We start from the raw sequence: 18,240 nt of genomic DNA on the forward strand, positions 1-18,240 counted from the left end.
CTGAACACAAAGAGCATCAACAGGGACACTGCCAAGTGTGAGTAGCTGGGCATTTAGAAGAATTTACAGCTTCTTCCAAAGGTCGGAACTTTACCTCAGAGTGGAGACCGACACGTTTACATACTTTACTATTATTATTGTACAATAAAGCGTGTGGTTTATTTATCTGTCTCTTATTTTTGGGCAAATAACCAGAAAGTGCCCGTTTAACAACGATGTAATGGAAAAAACAGTTTGTTCTTCAGACTAATTCTCTTGTGTCTGTTCATGTTCTTCACCATTTGGAGTTGAGCTGTAAATGTGGGAATTTGTGAAAACATTTGTTCGACTTTTGAACCCGACTCGACCAATAAAGCTGCATTTTATTTCATTCTTTATTCGTCTTTGATAGAAAAGTATGCAGAACTCCAGAAAAGTGGATTTTGCATCACATGAATGGCAGAATGGCAACTATTTTAAATTTGATTTAAACATTAATTTCAAGCAGCAAGACAAAGTTAAAACCTGAACAAGGCTGAACTGGGTTTGTTGAATGTGTGAAATAAAGGAAGTGGTTGTGTCAGTTGCTAAATCATGAATTATGGTAAAATAAACATTTGGGGGGTTTTACAAAAACACGTTGGCCTTCATTGAATTGCAGCATTTTGGTTCAGATGAGCAGATGAATCAGAAGTCTTCAGCTTTGGCTCCAGTTTGATGTGAATCATCGTTGCCTCATTTTAAAACTTCCTTCCTGAAGAGGTTGTGTCATTAAACGTTTTAAAGAAAAATACTCTTTAAAGAAAAGGTCACCTCGCCGAGCAGATGTTGTGATAATAACAATAATAATCACAAAGAGAAACGCTTGTTATTTGAACCCCGGTTGTGGAAACAGGTAACAGGATGGAAACAAACACCAAGACATGTCACCGGGTTCTAATTGTAATAATATGTTCCCCTCGCTGATGCTCAACTCCACCCGGAGAACAAACAGCTCATCAATCGACTGGACGACACTAGGTAGTCAGTAATGAGGTGAATGTTTGAAAAAGAAAAGCGATAATGACCCAAATGTTTGGTTTAGAAGTATATAATTTTGCATTTATTGACAAGGACGATACAAGTCCGCTGTGGGACAGGCGGAGGTCAGGCCCAGCAGCAGATGTGTGTCTTCAGTTCACTTAGCGGACCTCCTGGTCCTCTTGTCCCAGGAGAAGTTGGCTCCGTAGGACTTCACCCGCGGCTTGGCGCTCCTCCTCTCCGTGATGTCGTAGCTCCAACCTGAAGTGAAAACATCCTCAGAGTGAGCGATGGAGGCCGGAGCGTCACACACATTCACTTTGGACCAGCTCCAAGCCACAATGAGGTGTCCGGTGGACATCGACAGGCTGCGTGGAGTCACAACTGCACTAATCACTTTCCTGGTGCAATAAACAGAGGTCGGCCGTTTCCTTTGCTTCGTCTCAACAAACTCTCCCAGATGGTTTCGGCTCCTCGGAGTCAACGTGAACTTTCTGTGGAGCCAAACACAAAACCTGCGTCCGCCATGTTTCACTCGAAGCTACGGGGACTGTTTCGAATGATGGAGTCGGCCAATCCAAACTATTCTCTTAATCTTTTATTACTGGATTCGTTATGAGGCCCACATATTGGGATCAGCTGCTCTCGTTGCAATAAAGCCATTTTTAACAGGTGCTGTTTTACTACTATCACTGATATCAGCCGATGACAATCCTGCTCTGGAGAGTTTAACAAGCTGACAACGTTTACAGAGATCCACGTTGTCGATATCGAAAGATTCTGATGGACTTTGGCAAAAGGAGCCAAGTTTCCATGATCATTGGTTAATTTACTGCTGAGAAAACAAAAAGCTTTGAGGTGCTGGTCAAGACGGTGAAGTGGCCAAATGTTTCAGATTAAATCGAATTACTCCTGCTCCACAGTTACCTCAACGTGATATTGTGTTCATTGAATATTCAGTCTGTTCATTCAGTGTTGGTGAAACTCTAAAGAATGATGAGAGGCATAATATCACTTTTGAAGCTAAACTGAGCGACTGAAATCAAAGATGTTTTATCCAACGTGTTGCTTTAAATGTTCAATTCTGCCTGAAGTCTTTCCATTTCACATTTCGTACCGTTTTTCTCAGCGAAAGCGACGGCGTCTTCCTTGGAGGAGAAGGACAGAGTCATGTTGGACAGAGGGTCAGCCCTGAAAGACACACAGAGACGTCAGTGACACCGTTTTCTGCCTGAATGGGACAATATGAAAACTTTGATTTCACAGGATATACAACACAAAGAAGAAGTGGGTTCTTACGAGGAGGCCCAGCCCATCAGCGGGTTCTCCCAGCGCTCCCTGGTGTCGAAGTCGATCTTCCACTTCTTGGTGCTGTTGCTTCCGGACTGCATGGCGGTTTTAGACGGCACGAAGATGTGAACCTTGCGTGTTTTGATGTGCTCGTCTGGAACGCCCGACAGAGAACTGATGTCCTGTAGAGAAACACACAGAGAGGGAGGGAGCACAGTGTCAGACAGGAGAACGGGAGGGATTCAAACTTTATATTGTACATATCATTAACCAGTTTGTAATGAAGTTGCTTCTCAGAAAATGGCAAAGTTTATAATTTAACATTCATATACCAATAAAACTGTGCAGGGGCCTGTGAACTCAGGCTAATGTTTTAAGAGTGATCAGATATGTTATGCTGTGAAGTTTGAGGATTTTGATTGGATGAGCTGCTGATGTGATCGTGGGCCCAACGTTATTTTTAGAACTCCATCATTTTATGATCAACACGTCTTTGATCAACACTTTGTTTGATTGTTTTTAAGATTCCACAAAACTACAGGACGGACTTACATGAAAAACTTGGAATGATGGAACATGACGCAAGAAAGAAACCATTTATTATTATCTTTTATCACTTTCTTTAACATTGTGAGAAAAGACTTTTAGTGCTGAAGTCTCTAAAACTCTAAAAGGTCTTTAACTCCATAATGACTAGTGTTAGAAAATGATTCATCTTAAAACAATCGTCGGCTGCAAAGCTTTGATCTTAGAGGAGGATTCGTTGGAGTGAGCCGTCAAAACAAAAACTGAAATCCGTCAAACTTTCATTTTACGCAACCATGTCCCTTGATTTAACCGACTGACATGTTTCTGGTCTCAGATCAGCCTGGGTTCTTCCAGGACAATTCTGACTGATGTAATTTTCTCTCCCTGAAGACAAATGTGTGTACATTAGTTGAGGGAGGTCATCTGAAGTTAGCTATTCAGGTGCTATAAAAAGGAGTTAGGTAATCAACTACATGATGTTTTATATTTTTGTACTTCACATCGATCTGTTGGGATTTATTTTTCACTTAAAAATACCAGAGTCAAAAAAAGCTCAAATGAGACTTCATTGTCAGAAGAAAAAGCAATAAAATATGAAAAATTCAAGGAGTGAACACTTTTTATAGGCACAGTAAAATAAAATAAAAAGTTTGGATTGTAGTTTTATTATTTGTGTGATCTGCAGCTTGCTCTGTGGGCAGGTCCGGCTCTGCCAGCACAGCTGTTACAACTACACATCAATTTCTCCCATGTTTTAACCTGTCAGAATTTTAATGTGAATTTTCTCTACTTCTTGATATGTTGCTTGTAAACGTCCGTCAGCATTTAATGGTCGGACGCTTTTTTTTCCAGGTAATAGTTTTAGTTTTTTAAGACTTACAATTTCTGCTCAATTTTATTTTAAGTGAATAACAACATTATAAAATACAGCTTACATGTGAGGAAAAAAAGTCAATGTCAGATTCAAACACCGAAAAGACAGAAAACCAGATAAGAAGAATATAATAAGAGATTTTCACACAGTTTGTTTTAGATTTAATTAACGCTTAATACTTTTATTTATTCCAGACAGTATCAGAAAGTAGGCCAGTGAGGCTGCAGGAGGAGGAGGGGCGTACTAAATGCATATTTGTGAGCAACTGGAGACCCTTCAAGCTCCGATCAAGGATCTCGTCCAATTCTTCAGGGAATTAGCAAACAAGCGATGGGAAGTCTCCGACAAAACACAGACCAACCTCCCAGCATGCAACCAGCAGCCACCCAAGACTGAGGGCCTTCCAGGGTGCTCTCCTTTCAGTACAAGAATTTTACACATTTCAATGGCCATTACAACTTCAAAGAATCAATTTTTCATCATTGTCTGTCATCTGCCAGTTGATTTGTAGAAAGGGGGTCGTTGTGCATGAACTCAACACAAAAGCCGGCCTCTCCCTGGGCTAAAGGAGCTTCCAGTGGCATCTAAGCCTCGGAAATTACAGGTCCAATCATTTGACTACAGCTCGTTTCGGGGGGAATATCTTTTGCTATGCTGAGGCTCGACCAGACTGAATTTAATCATAAACAAGATCTGCACATTGAAAAGATTGTTAAAATGAAAGGGAAGACACGAACAAAAGGCGGGGGGAAAAAAATTCACAAGTGCTCGGTAATTATTTCCGGCTGCCCTATCTACTTAACCTTGACAATTCCCTCTTGTCAGAGCGAGGAGGAAAACATGTTCCCTTCACCCAAAGGGGGTAACGGTGGCCGGTTCATGACACAAGTCTGCTGCAGATAATCTAAAGCCGTTTAAAAATGTTTCCGTTGGATAGAAGTTTTTATGTTTTTGAATGATTAACATTCAAAATACCTGATACGCCTGAAGTGCTCAGAAGGGAAGAATTCCCTGAAAACCAAAACACATTTGGATTTGGGAATCCAGGGGAAATGGTGCCTTCCTTGTTGAGGTGGACCCAACCTGCAGTCACAAACATTTAGCACTCCTGTGATCTGCTCTGTTCTGGGAGATAGATGCACGAAAACCCCTCTCGGAGACGCAGCAGAAATGACACCCTTGGGATTAGCAGGGCCAGACGATGGTAACGCATGTGTACATTACATAAACCACAACTGACACAGGAGGCCCATGTATGGTAAACTGGTGCAATAATTTGTCCAGATGTAGCAGACCTTAAATCACATCTTAGGCATGGATGAGCACAAAAGGTCCTTCATGAACGAGGAAGGATGTGTCAAAACAAAAGCCCGGCCAAATCACTGAAAACACACCGCTCATTATCTGGCATTGTTTGCAAAAATATGAGTCTAGACTTCTATGATACTTGCACGCATTACACTGAAAGCTAGGAGGGTTATTGGCATGACAGACTCACCCACAATACCCAGATTCACAAAGGGAATGATTGTGGCTGGAATGTGGTGTGTTCCCAGGAAGACTAGAGAGGGATATCACAAAAGGAAAACCCACACGGTGGGCACTTTTTCTTCTGCCATGTACAGGAAGCAAAATGAGAACTATCAAGTTTGACACTATTCACAGGGCCTTCACGGGGCCCTACAATACCTGGCTGGGCAGACAGAATGCAGGGCTTAAGAGAGGGGGGGAAAAAGGCTGGCAAAGTCTCCGTCACGTGAAAGCGTGTCGATAATTCTGACACCTCCAGGCTACGTGCCAGATAAAGAGCACTAGGGGCTTGTCGCTGTGGGGCCGCTGGGCCCACCAGAATGCTGAAAGCTGGTGGATTTCTGTGTAAACAAGAAAAAAATCTAAACGTGCTCAAGTGTTAAACTGAAGGAAATAACAGGAGAAAGTAGAGAGAGACAGAGCGTCCTCTTACGAGAGGAGGTGAGGAGAAAAGTACATCAAAATAAAAGATTGCGAAATTCAGTTTTTTCCATCCTGGTACTAATTCCTCTGCAGAATCAACCTCAAAATGTGGAAACCAGTAAGAGAAGCCTGATTACCATTAAGTTTCATTTCTTCCTTCAGTCTAAGTGTCTAGCTCATGTTCGTGAGGATTCAGAACAAAAACAGGCGTGTGTTAAAAAAAACAAAAACAATCCATGAGGCCGCATTTGTGATTGTGTGTTGCTTCAGGTACCAAGACAACAAAATGCTCTTCTGGAAATTTGAGTCACGGATCCGAGAGTTTGAAGGTTTATCAGACACCAGAGCACTGCACGGAGGATTGGACAGTGCTGCAGCGTTAACAGTAAAAATACTGGGCTCAGGTTAAAGAGTAAATCAGAGAATGGTGTTGTGTTGCAGTCAAACAAATTGCAAATTCATTTAAAGGAATTTAAACATCCCATTCATAGTTTGTGTATTTACCAACATTTTCTACAAAGAAGTATGTCAACATGAAACCATTTAAGGTGACTGAGTTATTGCGTCAATTCGAAGGAAGGTTGGCTGTAAGTTAGACAGAAGTTGAGTTAACCCAGTTAAATAATACTGAAGGTAATACAAGACATTATGATGTGGTTAATTACTGGAAGTGCTGATACAAGCTGTACAAACAGGGAATGTGTTTGGCTTATCAGTGGATTTTGTTTTCCAAGGACTAATGACTTGGATCTCTGCAACTGCCTTCCTCCAGTTTCAGAAAATACGAAACACAGTGCATGTCCAGGCCTTGTGCAACCTGGGATTTCTGTCCACTGGAACAAACCAGTTTGAGATTACAGATTGGTCTGTCAAGACAAACCATGAGCTGAATATTGGTTTCAGTGCTTTGTGGGGGTATTTCATTGGCCTCAGAAAACGAGCACTGCTGTGCGACGGGTCAGAGAGAAAAGGGATTTCCATGCCATGGCTGGATTTCCGCATGTCATTGGAGCAATTGACTGGATCCACATCTCAATGAAATCTCCCTGAACAAATTCAACTTCATCACCAGTAAAAGGTGTCTCTGCTGTCAGTGTGCTAGTCCTCTGCCACATTGGGTTTTGTTGAATGCAGTGACCCAATGGTCATGAAGGAGCTTTTGAGGACGGCTGACTGGTCCCTGACCTATGTTTTGTATGCCAGGTTTGATCTTTATTGGGAAACAATATCTGGAATTATAATTGTTGTGTTTCTTCAGGAGACCAGGCTTATCCATTAAAAACATGACCGGTGTCTCAACTCGCAAACCTCTCAAATCAACAAGAGGCAAGGAACAACCAAGTCCACACACACACACACACTCACACACACACAAGAAGAACGTTGGAGCGAACCATGGGCTGGCTGAAAAGAAAGGAGGTTCCTTAGAATGCCGTTCTGTGAATGTAATACGATGTCCAAATTCCTTTTACGGTTGGCTACATTGTCTGGGCTTGCAGTCGGCTACACAACATTGCAATCAGAAAAGACCCATGACTGAATGGCGCTAGACGGAAGCGTCTCCCAAGTGAAAAGACTCAAACACTAAAATCTCACAAGACACAAGGTCCTCTGGTCTGGTAAAAGCAATTTGAAATGTTGGCGGAACTCTCAAGCGCCATCATCACCAGGTTCTGCCTATCGCCTGCCCAATACCGTCCTAACAGGGAGGCCCAGTGGTGGCAGCATCCCGCTGAGAGGTGTTTTCCAGCAGCAGGTACAGGGAGACTGGCCAGGGCCGAAGCAAAGTATAGAAATGTCCTTAATGAAAACCTGATCCAGAACTTCCAGGCTCTGAGACTAGAGTTCACGTATGCAGTCAAGGCAACTCAGGAGTGGCTTAGGGAAAACTCTGGGAGAGCCTCAACTTGAACCTGAACATATAGACTGGAGAGATCTAAAAAAAACTGTTCACCGATGGTCCCCTTCCAACCTGACAGAGCTTGAGAGGATCTACAGAAAAGAATGGCAGAAAATCCTCAAAGCTTGTTTAAAGCTTGTTGCATCATACACAAGAAGAGTGAAGGCCTTGTAAACACAGCCCCTTGTGTGTTCTGTATGGGAGGGACATGCATCAGTCAAAGACTGGTTGTTTCTGTGATACATTTCTTACTGTTGCACAGAAAAGATGTCTTTAATGTACTTTCGTTGATTCCACTGACAAACCTGAGATTAGCTCAACTGTTCTATGAACAGCATAGCCAACCTATTGGTACTAGAAAAGTGATTCATCCAATATTGGTGCATTAACATCAAAATGAACCAGTATGAAAACTTTTATTACAAAACTTAATGCAGAAAGAAATGTCATTTTGAAATGTGTCCAGTAGAGCCTGCTGTGATTCCAATGTTTCAAGTACATTTTTTTAGACGAACAAAAGGGCATAGAGTAAAACAGAATCTTTACAGTAAGATGCTAACTCCTTTGGAAATTACAGATGTACACTACTTTAATATTTTGTTACTCCATACAATTTGCATTGGCCAGACTCTAATTTGAACTTCTGAAAGAGTGGACATTAGGGCGGCAGTTTGAATCCAGGCGAAGACAAAAAGTCTCCGGTTTCACGTGCTGTACACCGGACTAAGTCCTAAACTGTCTTCCAGCCACAACTCTCCTCAGATATTTTAGCACATCTTGTCAGTTTCTGATGATTTGCAGATGAATGTCCATGTTTCCTGCAGATCATTTCCCACAGCTCGTACAGTGGAACGTTAAACACCTTTTGCCAGCTCAGCGATATAAAATATGATTCTTTCTGATACGATTTGCCGATTCGGTCCAAATGAAAGAAAAGTTTTTGGGGAATGTGATGCACCTCTGTGAAGGGATTTACCTGTGCCAAGAGATTAAGTGCAATTTACCATAAAAAGTGGTTTGCCAATGAGAAATATTATATTTGGATGGATCTTTGAGAAAAGAACTAAGTAAAGCAATGCCTGGACCTGGACCTGGACATCACATGGCAAAGCAAACACATGAGTTCAAGGACCTCGTCTTGAACAACCTACCTTCTATTTACCTGGAACCCTTTAGTGCTGTTTCATAAAATAGGAGTGTTTTACATCTAAAATAAAAAATAAAATTTAATTACATGAATCTAATAAAATTATTAGTTGTAAAAAATGATCAACCTTACAGTCAAGTAGATTGACCGTGTTAGATAGACAAAACGTGAAGGTATTGGTTTGACACAAACTGTGGAACGAAAACTTTAACTTAGAATCTAGGATTTTAATATAAACTCATTCATAGTGTGACTGTTGCCAAGAACTATCTGGGTTAGATTAACAATAAATTAGGTTTCAATTCCTAGAAAAAAAGTCCAGTCAGATAGTCTAAACACAAATACTGGCCGTCCTATTTTTAGGGTTTAAATGTAAACAGAGGTACAGAGTGTATTTTCCTGTTAGTACGACAACAAAATAGACGAACTAAACAAACAACATTTGTCTGTACACAACTGACTCAGACTTAATACTTCTAGCATCACCACAACCTTGTTACGAGGAGTAGTGGACAGCGTGACAACCATGAAACAAGTATGGTGCAGCCTATCATTGTATGAACGCCTGTATGCCAAAATTGCAGCCGGCAGCCGGGGGGGGGGGGGGGGGGGGGGGGGGTCATAAGGTCAGCCAAGCTGAATCATGTTGAGTCAGCATGTGGTGAAAGCCCAAACACATCACCCTTAACCCCCCACTGTCCTCCCCACACCCAGACCAAGAGCCTCACTCAACAGCCTCCGCCAGTTCCCACCTTCAGACGTCTTTGAAGTGGAAAAAGCGTGCCAATTACTGATTGGACATAGGGGGCGTCTCTAATAGAAACAAATATTATGTTGCTTGCTCATGTGTTGGAGTGGTTCAACTCTGGAGAACAAGGAGCAGCTGGCACGAGGGTCATCTCAAATCTCACATTACACATACCGGTGAGGATTGGAAAGAGAGGGGAAGGAGAAGGTCACTTATGAATATGTTGGATGCAGACGCACTTATTTGTCTGCGTGTCATACAGCATCTCAGAAACACTCCTTCAAATGTCGGTCCAAAAGTTTTACAAGTAAACCAAAACTATAATCATTTAATAAGCCAAAAAAAACGAGGAAACGTCAGGATGTTTTTTATATTCTTGATAAACTTAATAAAGTCAACTGATAATCAACTGCAGCCTCAAAGAGTGCACATTGAGAACAGAAATGAACAATTGTTCACGTTTCATCACCTAATAATCTGCCAATTCTTTTCTTAATTAGTCAATTAATTTGACTAAATTAATCATTCTGCAGAAAGTCAGCAAATAACAAAACCATTAATAAATCTTAGAGCCCAGGGTGACGTCATAAAATGCCTCACTTTGTCTGACCGAAAAAAGTTGTTGAATTCTGGAAATAGCTGCAAGTTTACAATCTCTGAAGAAATGAAGGTGCAGGCAAACTGGAGCAGCTACACAAACACAACACTTTGCAGCGAGACACTTCCTAAAACTCCTCGGCACTGACAGGGCTGAGAAGTCCTCTTAAGAGGCTTAGACTCTATGGAAGAGAGTGTTAATGAATGAAATACTATTTAGTGGATGATACATAATAAAGCCTCTTGTCCAGCGCTCTTCAAAGACCAACATCCTCTGACCCACTACTCCAAACTTGAGCCGAGAGATTTTTTGCATAAGCACGCCGTATGAAAGGGCAACCAGACAAAACAGACACTTAAGTTGTCTATGTGTGAGGGAGGGAGGAAGGGAGGGAGAGGAGGATGACAGGGGGGGGGGGGGGGTTGTGAATGTGGTCTGCTGCACTGTAGGTCACTCCGTCTGTGGCTAGACAGGCTTAGAGAATATACACCGCTGTAGTGCAGACTTAAACTCCTTGGGCTAAATATATCCTCATAGTTGAGATGGCAGGATTTTTATTGTTACTGCGTCTCCGTTGTCCTTCACGCTGATTTTCTTGCGATTTCCAAACACGAAAGCAAATACCTGTTAGAAGTTGCACTGGCTGAGAGTACTTTGCCCAAGGATACTTGGGCCAACACATCTAATTCTGCGGAAATTGAGTTCTCAAGTGCCACCATGCAAACTGGTGTGTCCAAGCGAATAGGCCTGTTGCACTGAAAGGACCTGAAGTCAACCAGCTTCCTTTAAATTGTATCTGTACGAGGGTCTTGTCTGAACTCGTGATAAATCTTGAGCGACATACTCTGGATAATTTTGATCTGATTTCAATCTAAATCTTTAAAACAACAACCGGCCTTCAGACTCAACTACCTTACCACTATCAACCCCCACATCTTTACTCCAGATGTGATGTTTTTTGCTGAGCACACGCTGGACTTTAATTTTGTGAGAAAACAAAAGATTTCAGATTAGCAAACTCAAGATGTCAAGAATCAAATGGGCCTTCCAATTTAAGACGCTCTTCCTCTCTGCGCCCCCCCCCCCACACACACACACACTTCCCCCTCAATTCCCAACCCTCTAATAACTGTCCTCCTCTGTCTCATAAAACCCTAGTGCCTTTAGAGAACTCTATAACAAGGCTTCACAAGCGCTTTAAGATTATGGTGTTGCCTTTATGTGGAGAGAGGGAGCGCACTTGGCCATGGCTGAAGCAGGAGTAGACACGGAGACACTTGAGCACAAGTGGGGGGGGATATTGTAATATCACATATTGAAGCAGCTGCTGCAGCTATAACTTCGGTTGCTTCTGCAAGAGGCCAAAGAGTAAAGCAATAGGCCTGGCTCTAATTGAGGGAGGTCACAGACATTACGTGTAAAGCGGTGTATCAGTGGCCAGCCAGCTGGACCCTGGGAGCTGCCCAGCATGCTTAATCAAACAGTAATTACAAACAAAAGCAGGTCTGCACGGGTACTCGAGGGAACCGCTCTGGGCACTGGAGCTCCATCACGCAGGTCTTTTTATTTGGCTTTTTTTCTGAAATGTAGACAATGCCTTCAATGATTTGCTCATGAAAAGATTAAAAAACATTTTCGACCTTTTAAATACCAGGAAACAAACAAACAATTGTTTTCGTTACTGATTATGCTGATTAGAGTCTTGATAATCAGATGGTCATTAACATTTCAGAAAACTGTAAAAACATTTTGTCCGTGAGTAGAAAACCCAAAGATACTTTACTGTCCCATTATCCTATAGCCAGCAAATTCTTAAACTGGGGGGATTGTTTGATATTTTGCTTAAAAATCACCTTACACCTGAAATTACTGAATGTGTTGCCCACTTGAGGGCAGTGGACACATCCTCAGGTCATGTTTATATTTCCTGAGGCTAATATATATTAATGTATCTGATAACTGCTGTATACTTTCCGGGCTTTGAGATAAATAGACAGCTGAATATGTAGGTAAAACTCAGACATGCCGAGTCAAGCCCTAATTATCTGTGGGTTTAGTGATTTTAATGACTAAAGCAGCCTGCGCACATCCCATTTAAAGTATTTTTCTACAGATCTGCTTAGATTTTTGACCTGCAGAATAGTATTGCCCTTCATAGCCTAAATTTGTCTGTAATGGATATGGCCAAACATGCTGTAGGGACGAGAGTTCCTGTAAGGTTTGCAGTTTTTGGACAGACGAGAACTAAGGACAAGATAATGAGTGCGACACACATATTGTCAGACAGAGCTTTTGGAGTGAATTCAAAATATCTTTTGCCCCAGCCAAAATGCAACCTCATCTAAATGAGGTTATTCAGAAAGACTCGCCACACAACAAGTGGCACACCACTTTTTCCTCTGGCTGCTCCAGAGAGACAGCGGCCGAGCCTGGCATAACCTTGCAGTGGATCGAGACCCTGGTTTGATTGGTCCAACCGGAAAAGCAATTCAGAATTATTGACAGCCTGATGAAGGACTAGCGTGCTGACATGCGCTGAATGCCCACAAGGGAGAGTGCTCTCATTGCCCTCTTCCATGTGAGACAGAGACCAGTGTACTGTAAACAGCTGAGGCCTCTCTTTTTGGCCTGTCTGGGTAAGCACTTCCCGCCGTCGCCAGCAACGGCACGCCACAAAGGAACCTCTGTGGCAAACAACACTGAAGTGCCCACTGTCTTTTTCGTGAGTCTCAGGGTGTCTCACAAACTTTTTTCCATGAAACTTGCTTTTCTTTCACCCCTCCCCACTTTTGGAGGCCCTTTTTTTTCATGTCCTCTGCTGTTCCTCTCAGTGGCCCCTACTGAGAGGACAGAGACAGACACTCCACCCAGCCAAAGGTTTGTCTGCCAGTAGGGTCAGCTTTGGGCTGGGACAAAAGCGCACACTGACGCTGCCCACACACAGCAAACCCCCACAAGTCTACAACAGACTCCAACATTCTCCCCAAACTCCCTCTTTCTTCTTTATCGTCTATCTCCTTCGTCTCTTAATGACAAGCCATTCACTTCAAAGATCCCTCTTTGTTTTGTACAGTCGGTACATTGCTAACCTTGGCCACTTCAAATGCTCACTGTTTGGTAATAAAACAAGGAGCATGGACGGGCTACACAAGCCCCACCACTTGACAAGTGTAAAGAGAAAGTCGTGACAGGAAGCCACAGATTTTTAGCTTGATCATGATTCTGACATTCAGTTTGTTTACATATGTTTAATCCAGTAACAGTCGGTTTTAGGGCTGTAACTTGAAATTGCAACATCATATACCACAAGCTGGAGAAAAAGAATCTTGCATTATGGCAAAGAACTGGAGAAAAAATGCTCCTCTGCTGAAAATTAAATGGACTTTAATTTACAATTTTTCCCAATGCTTGAGTGCACTGCAAAATCAGTGGGGTACTGTTCTCATTTGATTGTATTCTATTGTGCCTGTGACAAAAGAATGTTTATGGTGCATTTGTGGCAATGGATTTGACCAAAAGAAAAAAGAAAACTTGCACCTAACCACCAATATCGGTCTTGTAAGCCGCAGTCTGTCCTCTTTACTTGGGGGGTGCAGCTGTAACAGCAGAAGAGGTGCCAGTGCTCTGGCTGGCACAAGAAGCAGAGCAGCAAGTCATCCTCACTGCTGTCGCCAGATTGTGTGTATTTAATAAAACGCTGATCATTTGACCTGATCTAAAGACATTTGACACAGTCAGTGACTGTATCTTGGTTTTAGTGGGATTTAAAACACTTGTTTGTAATCTTTGAATCATTTAACATGACAGGCTGCCAACCTGTATCTCCTCTACTCCACGTGTGTGGGGAGGGGGGTTCGCCACACACATGGTAAAACAGAAGGCGAGAGAAACATAGCACAGCAACACAGTGGTGACTCTCACACTTGGTTAATTATGATGTTTTATTCAAATTTTCATTGCATTATGTAACTGTTTTTGCAGTGGCAGAGGAAGCACTGCAAATACATGGTGTTATCTAAATTCAAATGAAAGCTAATATTTACTTTAGTGGCATCAAACACAATGATAGTCAAATTAAACTAGTTTTTCATCTAACAAAGATATTTGCTTACTGCAGTAACTCTTAATAATAACTTGGTAACTGGGAGCACAATGATAACATTTGCCATCATAATGCTACAAAAGCCTACTGTCTACTACGAACCAACTTTGGCAGCGAGTTCGAAGACCTTTTTAACAAATTTTCCAGGAACGTAATTGGGGGACAGAAGATCAGACAAACAGCAATTGGTGTGTCACGTTGAACAGAGAGGGATCCTTACCAATTTCTCATCAACTGTAATAAGTTGCGTGTCTTGTCCTTGTTTCTCTGCCAGCCTCCATGTTGATGTGCTTGTAGACCTGCAAAAACGTTAGACAGACATTACACACAGAGCTCAAAACACCACACGAGCAACAAATAAGTAAAAGATAAATAAGCTTCACTCTGCAAAGGCCGACTATAGCCAGAGAAATGATGGGGCAAGGATATATCGTGAAATAAGAAGAGATCAAAAGTGAATTTCCCCGCCACATATTAGTTCTGTCTGTTGAATCTCTGGCAGACAGTCGCTCTCATCCTAATGACAGGACGTGCTTCATGTTGGCTGTGGTCAACTGTCAGGCAAGGACTGTGTAGCTCTTTGTGAATGTGCAGCCGTGTCCCGTCACAAAACAGTAATGTGCAATCGGGGCTCAGACAGTAAAGGGCTATTACAGATAATCACATTCCAGATAATGTCCAGATTATTTGTGTTTTATTTAAAATGTTCACACTACAGATCCCCCTACTTTCTCATATTGTAAATAAAATGTAAAAGAATAAAATAAAAAACATCATTGTGGCCTATGCAACTTTTGTTTCTGGAGTTCTATGTTTATAGTTGACTTTATTAAGTTGTCATTCGAATGAATCCCTGCAGACAGCACTCACATTCAGAACAATGTATTATAAGGGTAGATAGTAATAGGTAGTAAATGGAGTTACAGTATATAATGCTTTACTTTCCTATACAGTAGTTAATTGTATGTGATCAACATCTATCACAGATAAAGCAAATGTTTACGTTTTCAGATCAATCAAAAACCAAGAGTTTTTAGTTCAAGCCTCAGATATTATTTTGTACTCGTAAAATGAGGAACATGTGCAAAAGTTTGTGACTTTTTATCCCGCCTCTCCTTCCTGGACTCTAAGCCAGCTGAGTCCATTTCTAATCTCTAACATCTTTATCAACTAATGTTCACGCCTAGAAAATTAAATGGAATTTGAATTTTCACTTGGACAACATGTTTCTCTTGGTGAAGCAACGCAATCAAACCTGTCAACTATTATTTCATGTTCCCATCGAATGCTTGATGAGGCCAATGTTAAATAACGAAAAGCTGAAAATAAAGCCATCATTTGCAATGTGACTGGTCTCAGATGGCTTCAGTCCTTCAGGCAAATCAAAACCTCAGAGTGTGGAAAAACTCTTGGCTTCTTATGTTTCAGAGCAAATATTTGAGGACATATTCAACAGTGTTGAACCGAGTAGACAAAGATGAATATATATATATAAGAAACAATCTTATTTGCAGGCTTGTGCATAAATATGTTTGAACATATCCTGACAGTATATCATGTAATCTCACATTAACTGCTGTCAGCTTGCCCACATACACATTTAGAGCAAATGTTGTGAGAGTATCTCAACATAAGGCTGCAATGTGGATTACATCCCCCCCACCATATTTAATCTATACCAAAACTGACGTGGACTATAAATAAAGTCACTAACAATATTATTTATGTTATGTCAGTTAAATTAAACTAGAAAATCGAACATAACTTTATCATTATATTTATTTCCCCAAATCCCCAAAAGTATCTACTGATATTATGGTAAGACTGGAACGAACCACTTTTTGCATAAATTGGAGCCAAACTGTTTTCCGGTCTTTATTCGGGTATCAAATATTACACAGTATAACTTAACGCTACCGACCCAAAGCTAAACATTCCTAATCCCCAGCTGAATTACTTGTGGATGTTTTGTACGCAGCTGGACTAACTATTTATTAAATAACGTCAATATCTGTCTGCAAGCAGGAACATGAGCTACAATGGAGTAAGTGGTGATGGTTGAGTGATGTGGATTAAAGATCTGGAGAAGCCCAGGAAACTATTCATGAATGAGAAATTGATATATTTGTGTATTAAAAAAAGGCAGAAACCAGAGGAGCAGCAACGTCAAATAAACACATATGTTGTCACGTTGTTTTTCCTAAAGTGAGCAGTTCATAGGATATGATGGGTTTATTTACTTAGAAACCAATGAGATCAAGTGCAAACATGATTAGAACAGAAAAGGAATAACAGCCCAGTCATACAACATATTACATGAATAAACCAGAGACATGTGTTTTACTGCAAGAAATCAAAATAAAAAGTGAATTTGTGATGCTACAGGTTAGCTTCCTTTTAGCCACCTCTTTTATTCCTGGTGAGGTCTGTTACTAAATGAAGTTTTCCCATCTAGCTGAATGATATTAGTTCACATAGTGTCCTCCATGTGTGGAGCAGTGAGCAACGTTTAACTTCATTAGCAGCTAAATACATGTCTACACAGACAAGTTGGACCTGGTGTTAGCTAGCTAACCGGCTAGCTGTAAGGACACAGGGTAACCCTGACGTTAGCCAACACCCAAGTCACTTTAAATCATCGAGCAAGAACGTACCTCAGTGTTTAAACATCCACACTGTGCCAAATAAAGAGGGGGAACTTTATACATGTGTTTTATTCCAGTGTTTTATGCTACAACGCTGGTTAGCTTGCAGCCACAGATTAGCATGTGACATGCTAGGCCTGCTAGCATCGTCTTTAGCCGACTTACAGTTGACTGGTCCAAAATAAAAGAGGCATAGTAACACGTGTGCACATTAAACCACTAGACAACGGACAGTGATTTACCTGACGGGGTTCAGCAACACCCTAGAAGCGGTGTTGATCACAGCTAACCGTCCCAAGCCGAGCAGTGACATTGAGGACGCCATGTCTGTTGTCAACACTCGAGTACGGCGAGCGCGGAGGGACAAAGCGTGCGCGCGGCTGACGGCCGCGGCGAGCAGATGGAGGAGACGTGAAGGAGACATGGAGGACAGATGCCAGATATTACTTTACAGTGGACGTGCCACACGCAGGGAGACATGTCCGGACACAGCCAGCAGCGTCTGTTCACACCTCTCATGTTCATTTCATATATCACAGGTAACGACGAGCAGGGTGTTGACAGAGAGGAGTTCAACAGGGGTTTTCTTACAGGGTCCAGAAATGGCTTCAACCTGTCAAAAGCTGGATTTGTTATTGATGCAGAGATCAAAGTGTAGAATAGACATTAAACTTCAGTTGGCATCACTTGTCTTAATGAGCTGTGTGTGAAGGTGTGTGATGCTTAAACTAGACAACCTTAGGGCGGCTCAACACACTGCAAATAAAGAAATAGAAAATACACGTGCAAATTAAGGAAAACATCTTCAACAATTTGACGACACACATGTGCAAATACAGAAACAAGCTGCAAATTAAGAAAACAACAACTGACATGTTCCTTTCCATGCTACTCGTCAGTGTTGATGGAACTTCACAAAAGTTTGTAATGTGCAGCTTGTTTCTGTATTTGTATGTGTTGTGACTTTTTTTGGAGCGCATGTGTCGTTAAATCGTACGTGTTTTTTAGTATTTTCATGTGTTTTCTTTATTCGCTGTGACAGCCACCGTACCAACTCTACTATTTCCATGTCTAAATTGGTTTTCGATGAATTTAATTCACATTAGAAGTTCTACTCTCTCATGTTACAGTTAAATGTTGAATACATATTGCGTTTATTCAAATTTTATATATGATATGGATAGAAATACACTAAAGTAATGGAACAGTTAAAATTTCCACATTGTGGTATATGGCATTTTATGCAGCAATATTTATATATACCATAAAGTTTATTGAGTATAATTTCAGAAGAAATGTTGTACTTAACCCCTTAAACACCCAGTGACACGCAAGAGTTTTTCCAAAGTATGAACTGATTTGTGATTTTTGTTTTATTTTGGTCCAACTTCTTTCTTAAAAAATGCAATAACCCAACAGAGGCAGAAAAACGTATAAGGAAAAAAACTTTTATTGT

At 41.3% G+C, this 18,240-nt stretch overlaps 1 protein-coding gene across 1 annotated transcript; it reads right to left on the minus strand.

The window, feature by feature from the left end:
• Window positions 1-1,053: 1,053 nt before the first annotated feature.
• Window positions 1,054-17,184, minus strand: ndufs4 (NADH:ubiquinone oxidoreductase subunit S4). The gene is made up of 5 exons (XM_062381570.1): window positions 17,027-17,184; window positions 14,360-14,438; window positions 2,299-2,471; window positions 2,117-2,190; window positions 1,054-1,260 (listed from the first exon to the last, which is right to left on the minus strand). Exons 1-5 carry the CDS (start codon window positions 17,107-17,109, stop codon window positions 1,157-1,159), a joined length of 513 nt encoding a protein of 170 aa, XP_062237554.1. The 5' UTR covers window positions 17,110-17,184; the 3' UTR covers window positions 1,054-1,156.
• Between the last annotated feature and the right edge of the window lie 1,056 nt (window positions 17,185-18,240).

This window comes from Platichthys flesus, chromosome 3 (assembly GCF_949316205.1).
Source record: "Platichthys flesus chromosome 3, fPlaFle2.1, whole genome shotgun sequence".
In the NCBI taxonomy this organism is placed as follows: domain Eukaryota; kingdom Metazoa; phylum Chordata; class Actinopteri; order Pleuronectiformes; family Pleuronectidae; genus Platichthys; species Platichthys flesus.

What these genes read in the sequence shown, in the direction of transcription:
- ndufs4 (XM_062381570.1), bottom strand. Translation starts at nt 17,109, where the DNA reads ATGGCGTCCTCAATGTCACTGCTCGGCTTGGGACGGTTAGCTGTGATC. An exon ending in CTGATGGGCTGGGCCTCCTC is followed by an intron (nt 2,191 to 2,298) that starts GTAAGAACCCAC and finishes TGTGTCTTTCAG; the next exon opens with GGCTGACCCTCTGTCCAACA. An exon ending in CGCTTTCGCTGAGAAAAACG is followed by an intron (nt 1,261 to 2,116) that starts GTACGAAATGTG and finishes TTTTCACTTCAG; the next exon opens with GTTGGAGCTACGACATCACG.